Source organism: Somniosus microcephalus, unplaced genomic scaffold (assembly GCF_052327205.1).
Source record: "Somniosus microcephalus isolate GS21.2 unplaced genomic scaffold, FLI_Smic_1.0 unresolved_chr1, whole genome shotgun sequence".
Taxonomy (NCBI): domain Eukaryota; kingdom Metazoa; phylum Chordata; class Chondrichthyes; order Squaliformes; family Somniosidae; genus Somniosus; species Somniosus microcephalus.
The window spans coordinates 156290313-156309171 of NW_028225179.1; the positions used below are offsets into that span (position 1 = coordinate 156290313).

Here is an 18859-nt window from a genome sequence, read left to right on the forward strand (position 1 = left end):
GACTGGTCCGGCCCCGGCTGGAGTTCAGAGGACTAGAGCACCAATCTCAGGGTGTGAGAGTGAATTTGTAGAGACTGGTCCGGCCCCGCCTGGAGTTCAGAGGACTAGAGCACCAATCTCAGGGTGTGAGAGTGAATTTGTAGAGGAGACTGGTCCGGCCCCGGCTGGAGTTCAGAGGACTAGAGCACCAATCTCAGGGTGTGAGTGTGAATTTGTAGAGGAGACTGGTCCGGCCCCGGCTGGAGTTCAGAGGACTAGAGCACCAATCTCAGGGTGTGAGACTGAATTTGTAGAGGAGACTGGTCGGTGGAATAGTGGTTAGCGCTGTTGCCTCACAGCGCCAGAGACCCGGGTTCGAATCCGGCCTTGGGCGACTGTCTGTGTGAAGTTTGCACATTCTCCCCGTGTTTGCGTGGGTTTACTCCGGGTGCTCCGGTTTCCTCCCACAGTCCAAAGATGTGCGGGTTAGGTTGATTGGCTATGATAAATTGACCCTTAGTGTTAGGGGGATTAAATACGTGGGGTTACGGGGATAGGGTGGGATATGTGTTGGTGCAGGGGTTACGGGGATCGGGTGGGATATGTGTCGGTGCAGGCTCGTTGGGCCAAAATGGCCTCTATCTGCACTGTGTGGTTTCTGTGATTTCTGTGAGACTGGTCCGGCCCCGGCTGGAGTTCAGAGGACTAGAGCACCAATCTCAGGGTGTGAGACTGAATTTGTAGAGGAGACCGGTCCGGCCCCGGCTGGAGTTCAGAGGACTAGAGCACCAATCTCAGGGTGTGAGACTGAGTTTGTAGAGGAGACTGGTCCGGCCCCGGCTGGAGTTCAGAGGACTAGAGCACCAATCTCAGGGTGTGAGACTGAATTTGTAGAGGAGACTGGTCCGGCCCCGGCTGGAGTTCAGAGGACTCGAGCACCAATCTCAGGGTGTGAGAGTGAATTTGTAGAGAAGACTGGTCTGGCCCCGGCTGGAGTTCAGAGGACTAGAGCACCAATCTCAGGGTGTGAGAGTGAATTTGTACAGGAGACTGGTCCGGCCCCGGCTGGAGTTCAGAGGACTAGAGCACCAATCTCAGGGTGTGAGAGTGAATTTGTAGCGGAGACTGGTCCGGCCCCGGCTGGAGTTCAGAGGACTAGAGCACCAATCTCAGGGGGTGAGACTGAATTTGTAGAGGAGACTGGTCCGGCCCCGGCTGGAGTTCAGAGGACTAGAGCACCAATCTCAGGGGGAGGAGAGTGAATTTGTAGAGGAGACTGGTCCGGCCCCGGCTGGAGTTCAGAGGACTAGAGCACCAATCTCAGGGTGTGAGACTGAATTTGTAGAGGAGACTGGTCTGGCCCCGGCTGGAGTTCAGAGGACTAGAGCACCAATCTCAGGGGGTGAGACTGAATTTGTAGAGGAGACTGGTCCGGCTCCGGCTGGAGTTCAGAGGACTAGAGCACCAATCTCAGGGTGTGAGACGGAATTTGTAGAGGAGACTGGTCCGGCCCGGGCTGGGGTTCAGAAGACTAGAGCACCAATCTCAGGGTGTGAGAGTGAATTTGTGGAGGAGCCTGGTCCGGCCCCGGCTGGAGTTCAGAGGACTAGAGCACCAATCTCAGGGTGTGAGACTGAATTTGTGGAGGAGACTGGTCCGGCCCCGGCTGGAGTTCAGAGGACTAGAGCACCAATCTCAGGGTGTGAGAGTGAATTTGTAGAGGAGACTGGTCCGGCCCCGGCTGGAGTTCAGAGGACTAGAGCACCAATCTCAGGGTGTGAGACTGAATTTGTAGAGGAGACTGGTCCGGCCCTGGCTGGAGTTCAGAGGACTATAGCACCAATCTCAGGGTGTGAGACTGAATTTGTAGAGGAGACTGGTCCGGCCCCGGCTGGAGTTCAGAGGACTAGAGCACCAATCTCAGGGGGTGAGACTGAATTTGTAGAGGAGACTGGTCCGGCTCCGGCTGCAGTTCAGAGGACTAGAGCACCAATCTCAGGGTGTGAGACTGAATTTGTAGAGGAGACTGGTCCGGCCCCGCCTGGAGTTCAGAGGACTAGAGCACCAATCTCAGGGTGTGAGAGTGAATTTGTCGAGGAGACTGGTCCGGCCCCGGCTGGAGTTCAGAGGACTAGAGCACCAATCTCAGGGTGTGAGAGTGAATTTGTAGAGGAGACTGGTCCGGCCCCGGCTGGAGTTCAGAGGACTAGAGCACCAATCTCAGGGTGTGAGACTGAATTTGTAGAAGAGACTGGTCCGGCCCCGCCTGGAGTTCAGAGGACTAGAGCACCAATCTCAGGGTGTGAGACTGAATGTGTAGAGGAGACTGGTCCGGCCCCGGCTGGAGTTCAGAGGACTAGAGCCCCAATCTCAGCGTGTGAGACTGAATTTGTAGAGGAGACTGGTCCGGCCCCGGCTGGAGTTCAGAGGACGAGAGCACCAATCTCAGGGTGAGAGTGAATTTGTAGAGGAGACTGGTCCGGCCCCGGCTGGAGTTCAGAGGACTAGAGCACCAATCTCAGGGTGTGAGACTGAATTTGTAGAGGAGACTGGTCCGGCCCTGGCTGGGGTTCAGAGGACTCGAGCACCAATCTCAGGGTGAGAGTGAATTTGTAGAGGAGCCTGGTCCGGCCCCGGCTGGACTTCAGAGGACTCGAGCACCAATCTCAGGGTGTGAGAGTGAATTTGTAGAGGAGACTGGTCCGGCCCCGCCTGGAGTTCAGAGGACTAGAGCACCAATCTCAGGGTGTGAGACTGAATTTGTAGAAGAGACTGGTCCGGCCCCGCCTGGAGTTCAGAGGACTAGAGCACCAATCTCAGGGTGTGAGACTGAATGTGTAGAGGAGACTGGTCCGGCCCCGGCTGGAGTTCAGAGGACTAGAGCCCCAATCTCAGGGTGTGAGACTGAATTTGTAGAGGAGACTGGTCCGGCCCCGGCTGGAGTTCAGAGGACGAGAGCACCAATCTCAGGGTGTGAGACTGAATTTGTAGAGGAGCCTGGTCCGGCCCCGGCTGGAGTTCAGAGGACGAGAGCACCAATCTCAGGGTGTGAGACTGAATTTGTAGAGGAGACTGGTCCGGCCCCGCCTGGAGTTCAGAGGACTAGAGCACCAATCTCAGGGTGTGAGAGTGAATTTGTAGAGGAGACTGGTCCGGCCCCGGGCTGGAGTTCAGGGGACTAGAGCACCAATCTCAGGGTGTGAGACTGAATTTGTAGAGGAGACTGGTCCGGCCCCGGCTGGAGTTCAGAGGACTAGAGCACCAATCTCAGGGTGTGAGAGTGAATTTGTAGAGACTGGTCCGGCCCCGCCTGGAGTTCAGAGGACTAGAGCACCAATCTCAGGGTGTGAGAGTGAATTTGTAGAGGAGACTGGTCCGGCCCCGGCTGGAGTTCAGAGGACTAGAGCACCAATCTCAGGGTGTGAGTGTGAATTTGTAGAGGAGACTGGTCCGGCCCCGGCTGGAGTTCAGAGGACTAGAGCACCAATCTCAGGGTGTGACACTGAATTTGTAGAGGAGACTGGTCCGGCCCCGGCTGGAGTTCAGAGGACTAGAGCACCAATCTCAGGGTGTGAGAGTGAATTTGTAGAGGAAACTGGTCCGGCCCCGGCTGGAGTTCAGAGGACTAGAGCACCAATCTCAGGGTGTGAGACTGAATTTGTAGAGGAGACTGGTCGGTGGAATAGTGGTTAGCGCTGTTGCCTCACAGCGCCAGAGACCCGGGTTCGAATCCGGCCTTGGGCGACTGTCTGTGTGAAGTTTGCACATTCTCCCCGTGTTTGCGTGGGTTTACTCCGGGTGCTCCGGTTTCCTCCCACAGTCCAAAGATGTGCGGGTTAGGTTGATTGGCTATGATAAATTGACCCTTAGTGTTAGGGGGATTAAATACGTGGGGTTACGGGGATAGGGTGGGATATGTGTTGGTGCAGGGGTTACGGGGATCGGGTGGGATATGTGTCGGTGCAGGCTCGTTGGGCCAAAATGGCCTCATAGATACATAGAGATAGGAACAGGAGTAGGCCATTCGGCCCTTCGAGCCTGCTCCGCCATTCAATGAGATCATGGCTGATCTTCGTCTGAGATCATAGCTGATCTTACCAGTTCAGTACCCCGTCCCCGCCTTTTCTCCGTAACCCTTAATCCCCTTAGCCTTCAGAAATATATCCAATTCTCTCTTGAAAATATTTATTGAATTAGCCTTCACAGCCCTCTGTGGCAGGGAATTCCACAGGCTCACCACTCTTTGAGTGAAGAAATTCTTCCTCATCTCTGTTTTAAATGATTTGCCCGCTATTTTTAGACTGTGGCCCCTGGTTCTGTGCTCCCCGGCCATTGGAAACATTCTCTCTGAATTCAGCCTGTCCAGGCCTGCCATAATTTTATATGTTTCGATGAGATCCCCTCTCAATCTTCTAAACTCCAGTGAGTACAAGCCCAAACTATTTAATCTCTCTTCGTAGGTCATTCCCGCCATTCCAGGTATCAGCCTGGTGAATCGCCGTTGCACTCTTTCCATGGCAAGAACATCCTTCCGCAGATGGGGCGACCAAAACTGTACACAATACTCCAGATGCGGTCTCACCAGCACCTTGTACAGCTGTAGTAAGGTATCCCTATTCCTATACTCGAACCCCCTTGATATGAAGGCCAACATACCATTTGCCTTCTTAATCGCCTGTTGCACCTGCATGCTCTCCTTCAGTGACTGGTGCACAAGAACACCCAGGTCCCTCTGCACTTCCCCATCTCCCAATCTATTGCCATTTAGATAATAATCTACCCTCCTGTTTTTACCCCCAAAGTGGATAACCTCGCATTTATCCACATTATAGTGCATCTGCCACGTATCCGCCCATTCCCCCAACCTGTCCAAATCACACTGTAGCCTCCTGACATCCTCATCAGAGCCCACCCCTCCTCCTAGTTTAGTGTCGTCAGCGAATTTGGAAATATTGCATCCAATTCCCTGATCCAGATCATTTATATATATTGTGAACAGCTGGGGTCCCAGGACAGATCCTTGCGGCACCCCGCTGGTCACTGCCTGCCACTCCGAAAACGAGCCGTTTATTCCAACTCTCTGTTTTCTATCCGCCAGCCAGTTCTCTATCCACGTTAATACTTTGCCCCCAATCCCATGAGCCTTAATTTTGCATGATAATCTTTTGTGTGGAACCTTATCGAAGGCTTTCTGGAAGTCAAGGTACACCACATCCACTGGCTCTCCCCCATCTATTCTACCAGTTACCTCCTCAAAAAATTCCAGCAGATTAGTCAAACACGATTTACCCTTTGTAAATCCATGTTGACTCTGTCCGATCCTTTCCCCATTTGTCAAGTGCTCCGCTATTTTATCCTTAATAATGGACTCTAGCATTTTGCCCACAACCGATGTAAGGCTTACTGGTCTATAATTCCCTGCTTTCTCTCTACCCCCCTTTTTAAATATTGGGGTAACATTAGCTACCCTCCAATCCACGGGTACTGTTCCCGAGTCAATGGAGTTCCGGAAGATGATCCTTAGAGCATCTGCTATCTCCAGGGCAACCTCCTTAAGTACCCTAGGATGTAGTTTATCAGGCCCTGGGGATTTGTCGGCCTTCAGTCCCCTCAACTTACCCAACACCATATCCCTAGAGATACTAATTTCTGTCAGCTCCTCCCTCTCATTAGTCCCTATGTTTGCCGATATTCCTGGGAGGTTATTTGTGTCCTCCTTTGTGAATACAGAACCAAAGTATGAGTTTAATTGGTCTGCCATTTCCTTATTCTCCATTATATATTCTCCCGAATCAGACTGCAAGGGACCGACTTGGGATTTTACCAGTCTTTTCCTCCTGATATACCGATAAAAGCTTTTGCAGTCTGTCTTTATGTTTGCTGCAAGTTTACTTTCGTATTCTATTTTCCCCTTCCTGATTAATCCCTTTGTCCTCTTTTGCTGTATCTTGTACTGCCCCCAATCTTCCGGTCTGGTGCTTTTTTTTGCCAGTTGATATGCCCTTTTTTTTGATTTTATGCTGTCCCTAATTTCCCTCGTTATCCACGGTTGAGTCACCTTTTTAGGTTTATTTTTATGCCAAACCGGTATAAACATGTTCTGGAATTCTTCCATTCTATCTTTGAATGCTTGCCATTGTCTATCCACTGTCAATCCCCCCAGAAACACCACCCAATCAATCTTACCCAATTCCCGTCTCATACCCTCGTAATTCCCTTTATTTAAGTTCTGGACCTTAGTCTCTGATTCAATTTCCTCACTCTCCATCTCGACTGAGAGCTCGATCATATTATGATCGCTCTGACCCAAGGGGCCTCGTACAAGAAGATTGGTGATAAGTCCCTTCTCATTGCACAATACCCAGTCTAAAATGGCCTGATCTCGAGTCGGCTCCTCGACATATTGGTCCAGATAACCGTCCCGAAAACATTCCAGGAATTCCTCCTCCTCAGAATTTTTACTAATTTGGGTAGTCCAATCAATATGTAAATTAAAGTCACCCATGATGACAGCTGTGCTCTTATCGCACGCTTCTCTAATTTCCCTTTTTATGCCTTCCCTCACCTCCATATTACTATTTGGAGGCCTATATATCACACCCACTAACGTTTTCCTCCCCTTGCTATTTCTCATTTCTACCCATACAGATTCCGTTTCATCCGAGTTAATATCCTTCCTTTCCATTGCATTAATCCCCTCCTTTACCAGCAATGCTACCCCACCTCCCCTACCTTTTTGCCGATCCTTCCTAAATATTGTATATCCCTGGATGTTAAGTTCCCAGCCTTGCCCACCCTGCAGCCACGTTTCTGTAATCCCAATCAAATCATACTTGTTTACCTCTATTTCCACAACTAATTCATCCACCTTGTTCCTAATGCTTCTAGCATTAAGATACAAAGCCTTCAGGCTTGCTTTTTTCACACTCTCATTATGAATTAGTTTGGCCCTTTGTGTTTCTCTCCTTTGCTTATTGCTTCTCACCTTTCTACCATCTATTTCTGACTTCATATGACTTCCCTCTTTTCCACTACCTAGGTTCCCATCCCCCTGCCAAATTAGTTTAAATCCTCCCGAACCGCCCTAGAAAATATTACCCCGAGGACATCGGCTCCCTCACAGCCTCTATCTGCACTGTGTGGTTTCTGTGATTTCTGTGAGACTGGTCCGGCCCCGGCTGGAGTTCAGAGGACTAGAGCACCAATCTCAGGGTGTGAGACTGAATTTGTAGAGGAGACTGGTCCGGCCCCGGCTGGAGTTCAGAGGACTAGAGCACCAATCTCAGGGTGTGAGACTGAATTTGTAGAGGAGACTGGTCCGGCCCCGGCTGGAGTTCAGAGGACTAGAGCACCAATCTCAGGGTGTGAGAGTGAATTTGTAGAGAAGACTGGTCTGGCCCCGGCTGGAGTTCAGAGGACTAGAGCACCAATCTCAGGGTGTGAGAGTGAATTTGTAGAGGAGACTGGTCCGGCCCCGGCTGGAGTTCAGAGGACTAGAGCACCAATCTCAGGGTGTGAGAGTGAATTTGTAGAGAAGACTGGTCTGGCCCCGGCTGGAGTTCAGAGGACTAGAGCACCAATCTCAGGGGGTGAGACTGAATTTGTAGCGGAGACTGGTCCGGCCCCGGCTGGAGTTCAGAGGACTAGAGCACCAATCTCAGGGGGTGAGACTGAATTTGTAGAGGAGACTGGTCCGGCCCCGGCTGGAGTTCAGAGGACTAGAGCACCAATCTCAGGGGGAGGAGAGTGAATTTGTAGAGGAGACTGGTCCGGCCCCGGCTGGAGTTCAGAGGACTAGAGCACCAATCTCAGGGTGTGAGACTGAATTTGTAGAGGAGACTGGTCTGGCCCCGGCTGGAGTTCAGAGGACTAGAGCACCAATCTCAGGGGGTGAGACTGAATTTGTAGAGGAGACTGGTCCGGCCCCGCCTGGAGTTCAGAGGACTAGAGCACCAATCTCAGGGTGTGAGACTGAATGTGTAGAGGAGACTGGTCCGGCCCCGGCTGGAGTTCAGAGGACTAGAGCCCCAATCTCAGGGTGTGAGACTGAATTTGTAGAGGAGACTGGTCCGGCCCCGGCTGGAGTTCAGAGGACGAGAGCACCAATCTCAGGGTGTGAGACTGAATTTGTAGAGGAGACTGGTCCGGCCCCGGCTGGAGTTCAGAGGACTAGAGCACCAATCTCAGGGTGTGAGAGTGAATTTGTAGAGGAGACTGGTCCGGCCCCGCCTGGAGTTCAGAGGACTAGAGCACCAATCTCAGGGTGTGAGAGTGAATTTGTAGAGGAGACTGGTCCGGCCCCGGGCTGGAGTTCAGGGGACTAGAGCACCAATCTCAGGGTGTGAGACTGAATTTGTAGAGGAGACTGGTCCGGCCCCGGCTGGAGTTCAGAGGACTAGAGCACCAATCTCAGGGTGTGAGAGTGAATTTGTAGAGACTGGTCCGGCCCCGCCTGGAGTTCAGAGGACTAGAGCACCAATCTCAGGGTGTGAGAGTGAATTTGTAGAGGAGACTGGTCCGGCCCCGGCTGGAGTTCAGAGGACTAGAGCACCAATCTCAGGGTGTGAGTGTGAATTTGTAGAGGAGACTGGTCCGGCCCCGGCTGGAGTTCAGAGGACTAGAGCACCAATCTCAGGGTGTGACACTGAATTTGTAGAGGAGACTGGTCCGGCCCCGGCTGGAGTTCAGAGGACTAGAGCACCAATCTCAGGGTGTGAGAGTGAATTTGTAGAGGAGACTGGTCCGGCCCCGGCTGGAGTTCAGAGGACTAGAGCACCAATCTCAGGGTGTGAGACTGAATTTGTAGAGGAGACTGGTCGGTGGAATAGTGGTTAGCGCTGTTGCCTCACAGCGCCAGAGACCCGGGTTCGAATCCGGCCTTGGGCGACTGTCTGTGTGAAGTTTGCACATTCTCCCCGTGTTTGCGTGGGTTTACTCCGGGTGCTCCGGTTTCCTCCCACAGTCCAAAGATGTGCGGGTTAGGTTGATTGGCTATGATAAATTGACCCTTAGTGTTAGGGGGATTAAATACGTGGGGTTACGGGGATAGGGTGGGATATGTGTTGGTGCAGGGGTTACGGGGATCGGGTGGGATATGTGTCGGTGCAGGCTCGTTGGGCCAAAATGGCCTCTATCTGCACTGTGTGGTTTCTGTGATTTCTGTGAGACTGGTCCGGCCCCGGCTGGAGTTCAGAGGAGTAGAGCACCAATCTCAGGGTGTGAGACTGAATTTGTAGAGGAGACTGGTCCGGCCCCGGCTGGAGTTCAGAGGACTAGAGCACCAATCTCAGGGTGTGAGAGTGAATTTGTAGAGAAGACTGGTCTGGCCCCGGCTGGAGTTCAGAGGACTAGAGCACCAATCTCAGGGTGTGAGAGTGAATTTGTAGAGGAGACTGGTCCGGCCCCGGCTGGAGTTCAGAGGACTAGAGCACCAATCTCAGGGTGTGAGAGTGAATTTGTAGCGGAGACTGGTCCGGCCCCGGCTGGAGTTCAGAGGACTAGAGCACCAATCTCAGGGGGTGAGACTGAATTTGTAGAGGAGACTGGTCCGGCCCCGGCTGGAGTTCAGAGGACTAGAGCACCAATCTCAGGGGGAGGAGAGTGAATTTGTAGAGGAGACTGGTCCGGCCCCGGCTGGAGTTCAGAGGACTAGAGCACCAATCTCAGGGTGTGAGACTGAATTTGTAGAGGAGACTGGTCTGGCCCCGGCTGGAGTTCAGAGGACTAGAGCACCAATCTCAGGGGGTAAGACTGAATTTGTAGAGGAGACTGGTCCGGCTCCGGCTGGAGTTCAGAGGACTAGAGCACCAAACTCAGGGTGTGAGACTGAATTTGTAGAGGAGACTGGTCCGGCCCGGGCTGGGGTTCAGAAGACTAGAGCACCAATCTCAGGGTGTGAGAGTGAATTTGTAGAGGAGCCTGGTCCGGCCCCGGCTGGAGTTCAGAGGACTAGAGCACCAATCTCAGGGTGTGAGACTGAATTTGTGGAGGAGACTGGTCCGGCCCCGGCTGGAGTTCAGAGGACTAGAGCACCAATCTCAGGGTGTGAGAGTGAATTTGTAGAGGAGACTGGTCTGGCCCCGGCTGGAGTTCAGAGGACGAGAGCACCAATCTCAGGATGTGAGACTGAATTTGTAGAGGAGACTGGTCCGGCCCCGCCTGGAGTTCAGAGGACTAGAGCACCAATCTCAGGGTGTGAGAGTGAATTTGTAGAGGAGACTGGTCCGGCCCCGGCTGGAGTTCAGAGGACTAGAGCACCAATCTCAGGGTGTGAGAGTGAATTTGTAGAGGAGACTGGTCCGGTCCCGGCTGGAGTTCAGAGGACTAGAGCACCAATCTCAGGGTGTGAGAGTGAATTTGTAGAGGAGACTGGTCCGGCCCCGGCTGGAGTTCAGAGGACTAGAGCACCAATCTCAGGGTGTGAGACTGAATTTGTCGAGGAGACTGGTCCAGCCCTGGCTGGAGTTCAGAGGACTAGAGCACCAATCTCAGGGTGTGAGACTGAATTTGTAGAGGAGACTGGTCCGGCCCCGGCTGGAGTTCAGAGGACTAGAGCACCAATCTCAGGGGGTGAGACTGAATTTGTAGAGGAGACTGGTCCGGCTCCGGCTGGAGTTCAGAGGACTAGAGCACCAATCTCAGGGTGTGAGACTGAATTTGTAGAGGAGACTGGTCCGGCCCGGGCTGGGGTTCAGAGGACTAGAGCACCAATCTCAGGGTGTGAGAGTGAATTTGTAGAGGAGACTGGTCCGGCCCTGGCTGGAGTTCAGAGGACTAGAGCACCAATCTCAGGGTGTGAGACTGAATTTGTAGAGGAGACTGGTCCGGCCCCGGCTGGAGTTCAGAGGACTAGAGCACCAATCTCAGGGTGTGAGAGTGAATTTGTAGAGGAGACTGGTCCGGCCCCGCCTGGAGTTCAGAGGACGAGAGCACCAATCTCAGGGTGTGAGACTGAATTTGTAGAGGAGACTGGTCCGGCCCCTGGCTGGAGTTCAGAGGACTAGAGCACCAATCTCAGGGTGTGAGAGTGAATTTGTAGAGGAGACTGGTCCGACCCCGGCTGGAGTTCAGAGGACTAGAGCACCAATCTCAGGGTGTGAGACTGAATTTGTAGAGGAGACTGGTCTGGCCCCGGCTGGAGTTCAGAGGACTAGAGCACCAATCTCAGGGTGTGAGACTGAATTTGTAGAGGAGACTGGTCCGGCCCCGGCTGGAGTTCAGAGGACTAGAGCACCAATCTCAGGGGGTGAGAGTGAATTTGTAGAGGAGACTGGTCCGGCCCCAGCTGGAGTTCAGAGGACTAGAGCGCCAATCTCAGGGTGTGAGACTGAATTTGTAGAGGAGACTGGTCCGGCCCCGGCTGGGGTTCAGAGGACTAGAGCACCAATCTCAGGGTGTGAGACTGAATTTGTAGAGGAGACTGGTCCGGCCCCGGCTGGAGTTCTGGGTAACATTTTGATCAACATATCAGGAAGACCTGCGGCCATTGGAGAGCTTGCGGTAAAAGGCAACTAATCTGATAGGTCGGTTTAGGCACCTTAGTCAAGAGGAGAGGCTGCAGAATCTGGGAGTCTTTGTACTGGATAAGGGAGGGCTTGGGGTGATCTTACTGAAGTTTTCAAGATCTGAAACTGCATAGAGACGATACACATCCATGGGTTTAACACATTAACAATGTCAACAACATATTAGGGATAACCTCAAGAAGGTTGAGGGTAGGTTTAATGGAGGTACTAAAATTGTGAGGGATTTTGATGGAGCAGATGAGGAGAACCTGTTTCCTTTGCCAAGTGGGTCTGTAACCAGAGGTCATTGATTTAAAATAATTGGCAGAAGAACTAGAGTGGAAATGAGGAGAAATTGTCTCCCACAGAGGGTTGTTAAGATGTGGAAAGCGCTGTGTGACAGGGTGGTGGAAGCAGATTGCACAGCAACTCTCAAAAGGCACGGACATGGACTGGGAGAGCACTAAAAGCTGGGCTGTGGGCCTGAATTGGACAGCTCTTTCAAAGAGCCGGCACAGGCATGATAGGCCGAATGGCCTCCTCCTGTGATGTAAGATTCTATGGTTCTAGTCCAACCGGTAATTGGGTTGGTTGATTTTTCAGGTGTCCGGGGCAGTCTCTCATCTCCCCCCCCCCACTGTCTCCAGTGGTTTGCTGGCCTTTATCTACGAGTTGGGGATGAAAACGATGTAAATCGACCTCCAGGACGTAAACCCTGGAGTGGCAGCAGATTCCATTTTTCAATTTCAATTTTTATTTGCCATATGTAACCAGTACAAGTACAAATACAATGGAATGCTTACTCCCCGTAGGGACGCGTCAGCTATTTATACAGCGCCGCGTTCAGAAAGTCAATACAATGGCTTCCATTGGCAGTGGGAGCACGATGTCCCTCAGCCGCTCCGTCCTCCTCGGCACCGCGGCCTCCTCCTCACTGTTGCCAGCTCCAAGTGGTGGCCTGCTTTCCCACTCATGATCCGACCTCTGGCTGCCATGCCCGGCTCCCCTCCTCCCAGTCGGACTGCGAGCTTCCCGCCATGGAGCTGCCGGCCGACATGTTGCAGCGGGTCGTCATGGCTGCTGCTTGTTGCGCTGCGCTGCCTCCGCCCGACTCGCCGAACACATCGTCGGGATGTGAATGCTCCGGTCGCCGCGGCCTCCTCCTCACCATCGCCGGCTCCACGGTCCGACGGCCCGGGGCCTGCTTCTCCCTCTCACTGTACGGCCTCTGGCCACCATGCTCGGCTCCCCTCCTCCCAGTTGGAATTCCTTCTTGCCGAGGAGCTGCCGGCCGACGTGCTCCAGCGGGTCGATGTGGCTGCTGCTGCTCACCGCGCTGCGCTGCCTCTGCCCGACTTGCCGAGCACTTCGCTCCGGTTGCGGGAGCGAGCGGCGAGAGCTGGCCGCCCGAAGCAGCGGGCCAACACGGCCGCCATCTTGAGCATGAACATAACCCAGAGCCTGGGTGGTCACTTTAAAAAGGAAAGTGTTTGAATAAATCACAGCAAGAAACTAAATCACTGACTGTGTTATTTTAACTTTCCCCCAGCTCCAGCCTCTCTGACTCTGGATCCGAAAACAGCGAATCCCTGGCTCATCCTGTCTGAGGATCGGACCAATGTGAGAATCGGAGACAAACAGCAGCCGCTCCCTGACACCCCGGAGAGGTTTGATTACTTGCCCTTTGTTCTGGGATCGGAGGGATTCACATCAGGGAGACACTACTGGGAGGTGGAGGTGGGGAACAAGAATGAGTGGATTGTGGGAGTGGCCCGAGAGTCTGCCGGGAGGAAAGGAAGAGTCGACCTGAGACCTGAGACCGGATACTGGACTGTGTGGCTGTTCCCTGGAAGAGGCTATTTAGCCAACACCGCTACCTTTTCCACCCCCCTCACCCCGAGTGTGGATCCCCGGAAGATCGGGGTGTACCTGGACTATGAGGGCGGACAGGTGTCATTTTACAATGTGGACAACATGTCCCATCTCCACACTTTCACCCACACTTTCACTGAGAGAATCTTTCCCTTCTTCCATCCGGGATCGAATGATGACGGGGAAAACTCCGCCCCGCTGACAATCTGCGGGGTTAAAGGTCACTAACAGGTCCATCCCATAATCTCACCCTGCCTCCTGCCAGCTGCAAACTGATGGGCGTCGGTCTCAGTCACAGGTGGTGCGGATGGTCCAAATGTCACCTGAGGTCAGGGCGGCGACAATCGAGTGACAATGTCTTGTTGGTGAGATTTGTTTGTTTAATCGGTGCAGGGGAACAAACTCGTGGCAACTGCTCCAGAGACTCCTGTAAAATTAAATAAAAACCTCAAGAACATCGAGAATCATCGGGGCCCAGAGACAGAGGAGAATTAAAACACGGGCAGAAATACACCAAGGGAACCACAGACTCCAGCTGGGAAGTTAAAGGTAAAGAGGGGCAGGGGAGAGGAACTAGGGTGAGATAGAACACCAGTGGGAAGGACATGACAAAGGGACCATCCGAGACACGGCAAATTAAATAATACCCAAGGGAAGGAAAAAGTAAAAGGGGCACCAGATAGAAGTGAAATCAAAAGGGAACAGGAGGGAGTGTCAGAAACATGGGAAAACCCAGGGGCTGGAAATGATCAGAACATTCAAGCGTGTGGAGTGTTTAGAATAGAGAGTGGACAAGGTCATCACCTGTGGAGAGAGAAGACAGGTTAACATTCCGGGAATACACCCTGCATCGGAACTGGGAACTGAAAGATCAGCAAGGGCCTGTGTAGGGCTGGGGAATAGAAGGAGGGGGAGAGAAGAAACAAATGGATGGTGAATTGTAGAGAGGAACTGACTGGGTGGAATGAGCTGTGAGCTGCAGGAACCCGGTGACCTTCCTGCCTGTAATGTTGCTCCACAGGCGGAAGGTGGCGCTACATGGCGGTGTTTGAGATGAATTAGTGCAACACCTCTGCTGCCCAGCGCTGTTATTAAACTGCACCATAGAAGCGGCATTTATTAAACACACAGCGATTCGGGGCTTAATTACACCCCCGAAGCATGAACTAAACGTGTTGTTTTGCTTTATTTGCACCTTGCTCCAGACTCTGGATCCTTACTTTACCCATTCCTGGAATTTAGAAAGTTAATCGGTGACTTGATTGACATTTTCAAGATATTAAGGGGAACTGATAGGGTAGAGGGTAGATAGAGAGAAATTACTCCTGCTGCTTGGGGAATCTAGGACTAGGGGCATAGTCTAAAAATTGGAGCCAGATCTTTCAGGAGTGAAATTAGGAAACACTTCTACACACAAAGGGTGGTAGAATTTTGGAACTCTCTTCCGCAATTGCTGCTGTTAATTGTTAATTTTAATCCTGAGATTGATAGATTTTTGTTAACCAAAGGTATTAAGCGATATGGGCCAAAGGCGGGTGTATGGAGTTAGGTCACAGATCAGCCATGATCTCATTGAATGGTGGAACAGGCTCGAGGGGCTGAATGGCCTCTTCCTGTTCCTATCCTGAACTGATCGGGCCAATTTTAAGAGCCCCCGCCTGGTGTAACCGGAGTGAGAGTCGCCTGGAAATGGCAATAAAGTTTACACTGGCACTTCAGCCATCTCCACCTTGGGTAGGGTCCTGAGATGGGCAGCGGGAATGCCCGCCTGTTTCAGGGGGAAACAACGTCATTTGCAAACCAGGGTCCCGTGAAGTACAGAGGACCCGGATTGTAATTTTCAGATACAAATGGGCGGAGTGTGGGCGCGTTGAGCGACCGAACCAGCTGCTCTTCAAACACCCGCTGGAGGCCGCTCGGAAATCAGACAAAGTTTCTTCTCATTTTTTTAACAGATCTCTGTCGATCCTAAAATCTACAGCTTAAAAAAACATATTCCTGGCATCACTTAACCATTACTTTCTGGTTTACTTCATTTTATGCACTTATTTTCAATCATCCTCATTTTCCGCTCCCTTCAAGTCCGTTTCTTTTTTTTCATAGAAGCGCAAACATTCCATGTTGAAAGTTTCTTCTGGATTTTTGTTTTAATCGTTCCTGGGATATGGGGGTCGCGGGTAAGCCTGAAGAAGGTGTTGCTAAGCCGCCTCCTTAAACCGCTGCAGTCTGTGTGGTGAAGCCTCTCCCACAGTGTTGTTAAGGAGGGAGTTCCAGGATTTTGACCCAGCGATGATGAAGGAACGGCCGATATATTTCCAAGTCAGGATGGTGGGGAACTTGGAGATGAACTTGGAGGTGGTGGTGTTCCCATGCGCCTGCTGCCCTTGTCCTTCTAGGCAGTAGAGATCAGGGGTTTGGGAGGTGCTGTTGAAGAGGCCTTGGCGAGTTGCTGCAGTGCATCTTGTAGATGGTACACACTGCAGTCACGGTGCGCCGGTGGTGGAGGGAGTGAATGTTTAAGGTGGTGGATGTGATGCCAATCAAGTGGGCTGCTTTGTGCCGGATGGTGTCGAGCTTCTTGAGTGTTGTTGGAGCTGCACTCATCCAGGCAAGTGAAGAGTATTCCATCACACTCCTGCCTTGTAGGTGGTGGAAAGGCTTTAGGGAATCAGGAGGTGCTCAAAAGTGATTTGACCAAATCAGTTGTGAATATCCTTGTGCATTATTTTTTTAGTTTTAAGGCATGAAACAACCCACTGTGACAGGTTAATGATTTAGATCAGTGCTTCTTACTAATGAATTGAATAAATTGGTTGATTGCTTTTAAAAACGTTGTGATTAATTTTATATAATGCATGCAATCAAATAATAATCAGACATTACATACTTCCATTTCATTTATTTTCTTATTTGAAGTCAGTATGAATAATATTTACATTCTTGTACTCTTGTCGGGTATTCTTAAGATGAGCACACTTATTGAAGATTCTACGGGTTAAGAAAGAAAACAGGAAAGGCCCTCCGTACCAGGGTTGAGAATGTCCATTACAGGTCTCCACACTCTATACTGGGTGGGTCCTTTAAATGCTCCCAGAGACGGGCTGCCTTCCGCTATGTTTGGCTGATAGTCGTCTTCACTAATAATGTAAATATGAAATATTTAACAGCAGAAAATAAAACAAGCTCTTCAATATCCTACTTTATAATGTTGTTCAGTTATTTTTGGAGAACGTGACGTACCTCTGCTCCTCGGGCGTACTCTCCTGAAATAGAGAGAAACACAAATGTTAACACACAGCAGACCGCTGGCAGAGCTCAAACAGACTAAACAAGGCTGGACTTTGCAGCATGAAAGAGCTCAAGAGTCAATAGTAAAATGTGGAGCAACTCACTGATCTCAGTTGCCAAAAACCTGAAGGAAAAGCTTTGGGCCTTTGAGAGGAGCGGACAAGAACTAATGGAAGGAAACGATTGTAAAACTAATTAGCAAAGGCAAGTGTATAGTATTGGACTAATTGAGTCAGAGTTTAGTGAAGTGGATGGGCTGGTACTCAATATTAAGGGCGAGTCACTGGGGAGCTGCAAGAGGGATTTTTGCAAACAGGTACAGGGTCAGCAAGAAACAGAAATAAGTGCTGGAGGAAACCGAGCACACAAGATAGAGGATGCACTGACGACAGGAGGAACGCTTGTAAAGACTCTGAGAAAGACACAACAATGTGCAGATACAGGAACATAGGAAGAGGAGTCGGCCATTCAGCCCCTCGAGCCTGTTCCACCATTCAATTAGATCAAGCACTAACTCCTAATGCAGAAGACCAAGTCATGGAGGAAGAAATAGTTCAGAAGCCAGAGAACATGGTTAGGACAAAGATGCAGTTGGTGAGGTGCAGGGAGATTCTGGCTGTCGGGAGGTGGGTAGTGATGAGTGTGGTAATGATGATGAGTTGGTTACCTAGAGATAGGTCTGTGCACATTGAAGATAAATGACAAAAGGTACTGGAGCAGCAGGAAGGGCAAAATGACGATGTAAGAAATCATGTAGATAGCAGAGGATGCACTGACATAGAAACATAGAAGATAGGAGCAGGAGTAGGCCATTCATCCCCTCGAGCCTGTTCCGCCATTTAATGAAATCATGGCTGATCATCCAAATGCTTTCTCCCCGCATCCCTTGATCCCTTTACGCTTTAGAAATATATCAAACTCCTTCTTGAATATATTTAATAAGTTGGCCTCATCTGCCTTCTGTGGTAGAGAATTCCACAGGTTCACCACTCTCTGGGTGAAGAAATGCCTCCTCATCTCAGTCCTAAATGGCTTACCCCTTATCCTTAGACTGTGACCCCTGGTTTGGGAATCCCCCGCCATCGGGAACATCCTTCCTGCATCTAGTCTGTCTAATCCTGTTAGAATTTTATAAGTTTCAATGAGATCCCCATCATTCTTCTAAACTCTAGGGAATATAAGCCTAATCGACCCAATCTCTCTTCATACGTCATTCCTGCCATCCCAGGTATCAGTCTGGTGAATCTTCGCTGCACTCCCTCCATGGCAAGAACATCCTTCCTCAGATAAGGCAACCAAAACTGCACACAGTACTCAAGGTGTGGTCTCACCAAGGCCCTGTACAACTGCAGCAAGACTTCCTTGCTCCTGTACTCGAATCCTCTCACTATGAATGCCAACATACCAGTTGCCGCCTTAACCGCCTGCTGCATCTGCATGCTTACCTTCAGCGACTGGTGCACAAGGACACCCAGGTCTCGTTGCACTTCCCCTTCTCCCAATCTATTGCCATTCAGAAAATAACCCATCTTCCTGTTTTTGTCACCAAAGCGGATAACCTCACATTTATCCACATTATACTGCATCTGCCCAAATCATACTGGAGTTTATCTGCATCCTCCTCACAGCACACACGCCCACCCAGCTTTGTGTCATCTGCAAACTTGGAGATATTACATCTAGTTCGCTCGTCTAGATCAATAATATATATTGTTTACAACCACCACCTAGACTGAAGGGTGTGTTGATGCGGGGGGTGGAGGACACAAGTACAGTCACAAGATTGGTCAATGAAACACAGCAGTTAGCTGTGTTTTATTTTTAGAAAACGGGGGGAAAAGGTTCACGTCTGGCAAAATCCATACACATATGACGTTCAAAAAGAAAAATGAAGAACAAAACCATCACCCGCCCCGGGTGGTTAGGAAGGCAGTCCTTAAATCAATTTCCTCCAAAAAACAATAAGCCAGGGTTACTTTACCACTGGATCTTTCTCAGCCGGTCAAGGGATTGTCCTGGCCCTCTCCTTAGGCACTGGCCCTGAAGGGATGCACAATTTGCCTTTTGAACTCCTGAGCTAGTGGGTAGATTTGCCTCCGGTGTGTTGGAGGTGGGTGTGGCCTCCACCTGAATTGGAGTGAGAGGGGGACTTTGTCTCCATCTGGTGGCCACATACCGTTCATCCACCACAAACCGCCCCCAGAGCTCACATATCC

The 18859-nt window shown here is 51.1% G+C and overlaps 1 protein-coding gene across 1 annotated transcript in view; it reads left to right on the plus strand.

The window, feature by feature from the left end:
* The window catches only part of LOC147096306 (zinc-binding protein A33-like), a 37738-nt gene extending 23212 nt beyond the window's left edge, over window positions 1-14526 (plus strand). Inside the window, exon 7 of the mRNA XM_085973864.1 lies at window positions 13033-14526. Coding sequence (XP_085829990.1) covers window positions 13033-13583 — 551 coding nt within the window. The 3' untranslated portion in view covers window positions 13584-14526. The remainder of the gene's footprint in view (window positions 1-13032) is intronic.
* Window positions 14527-18859: the final 4333 nt, after the last annotated feature.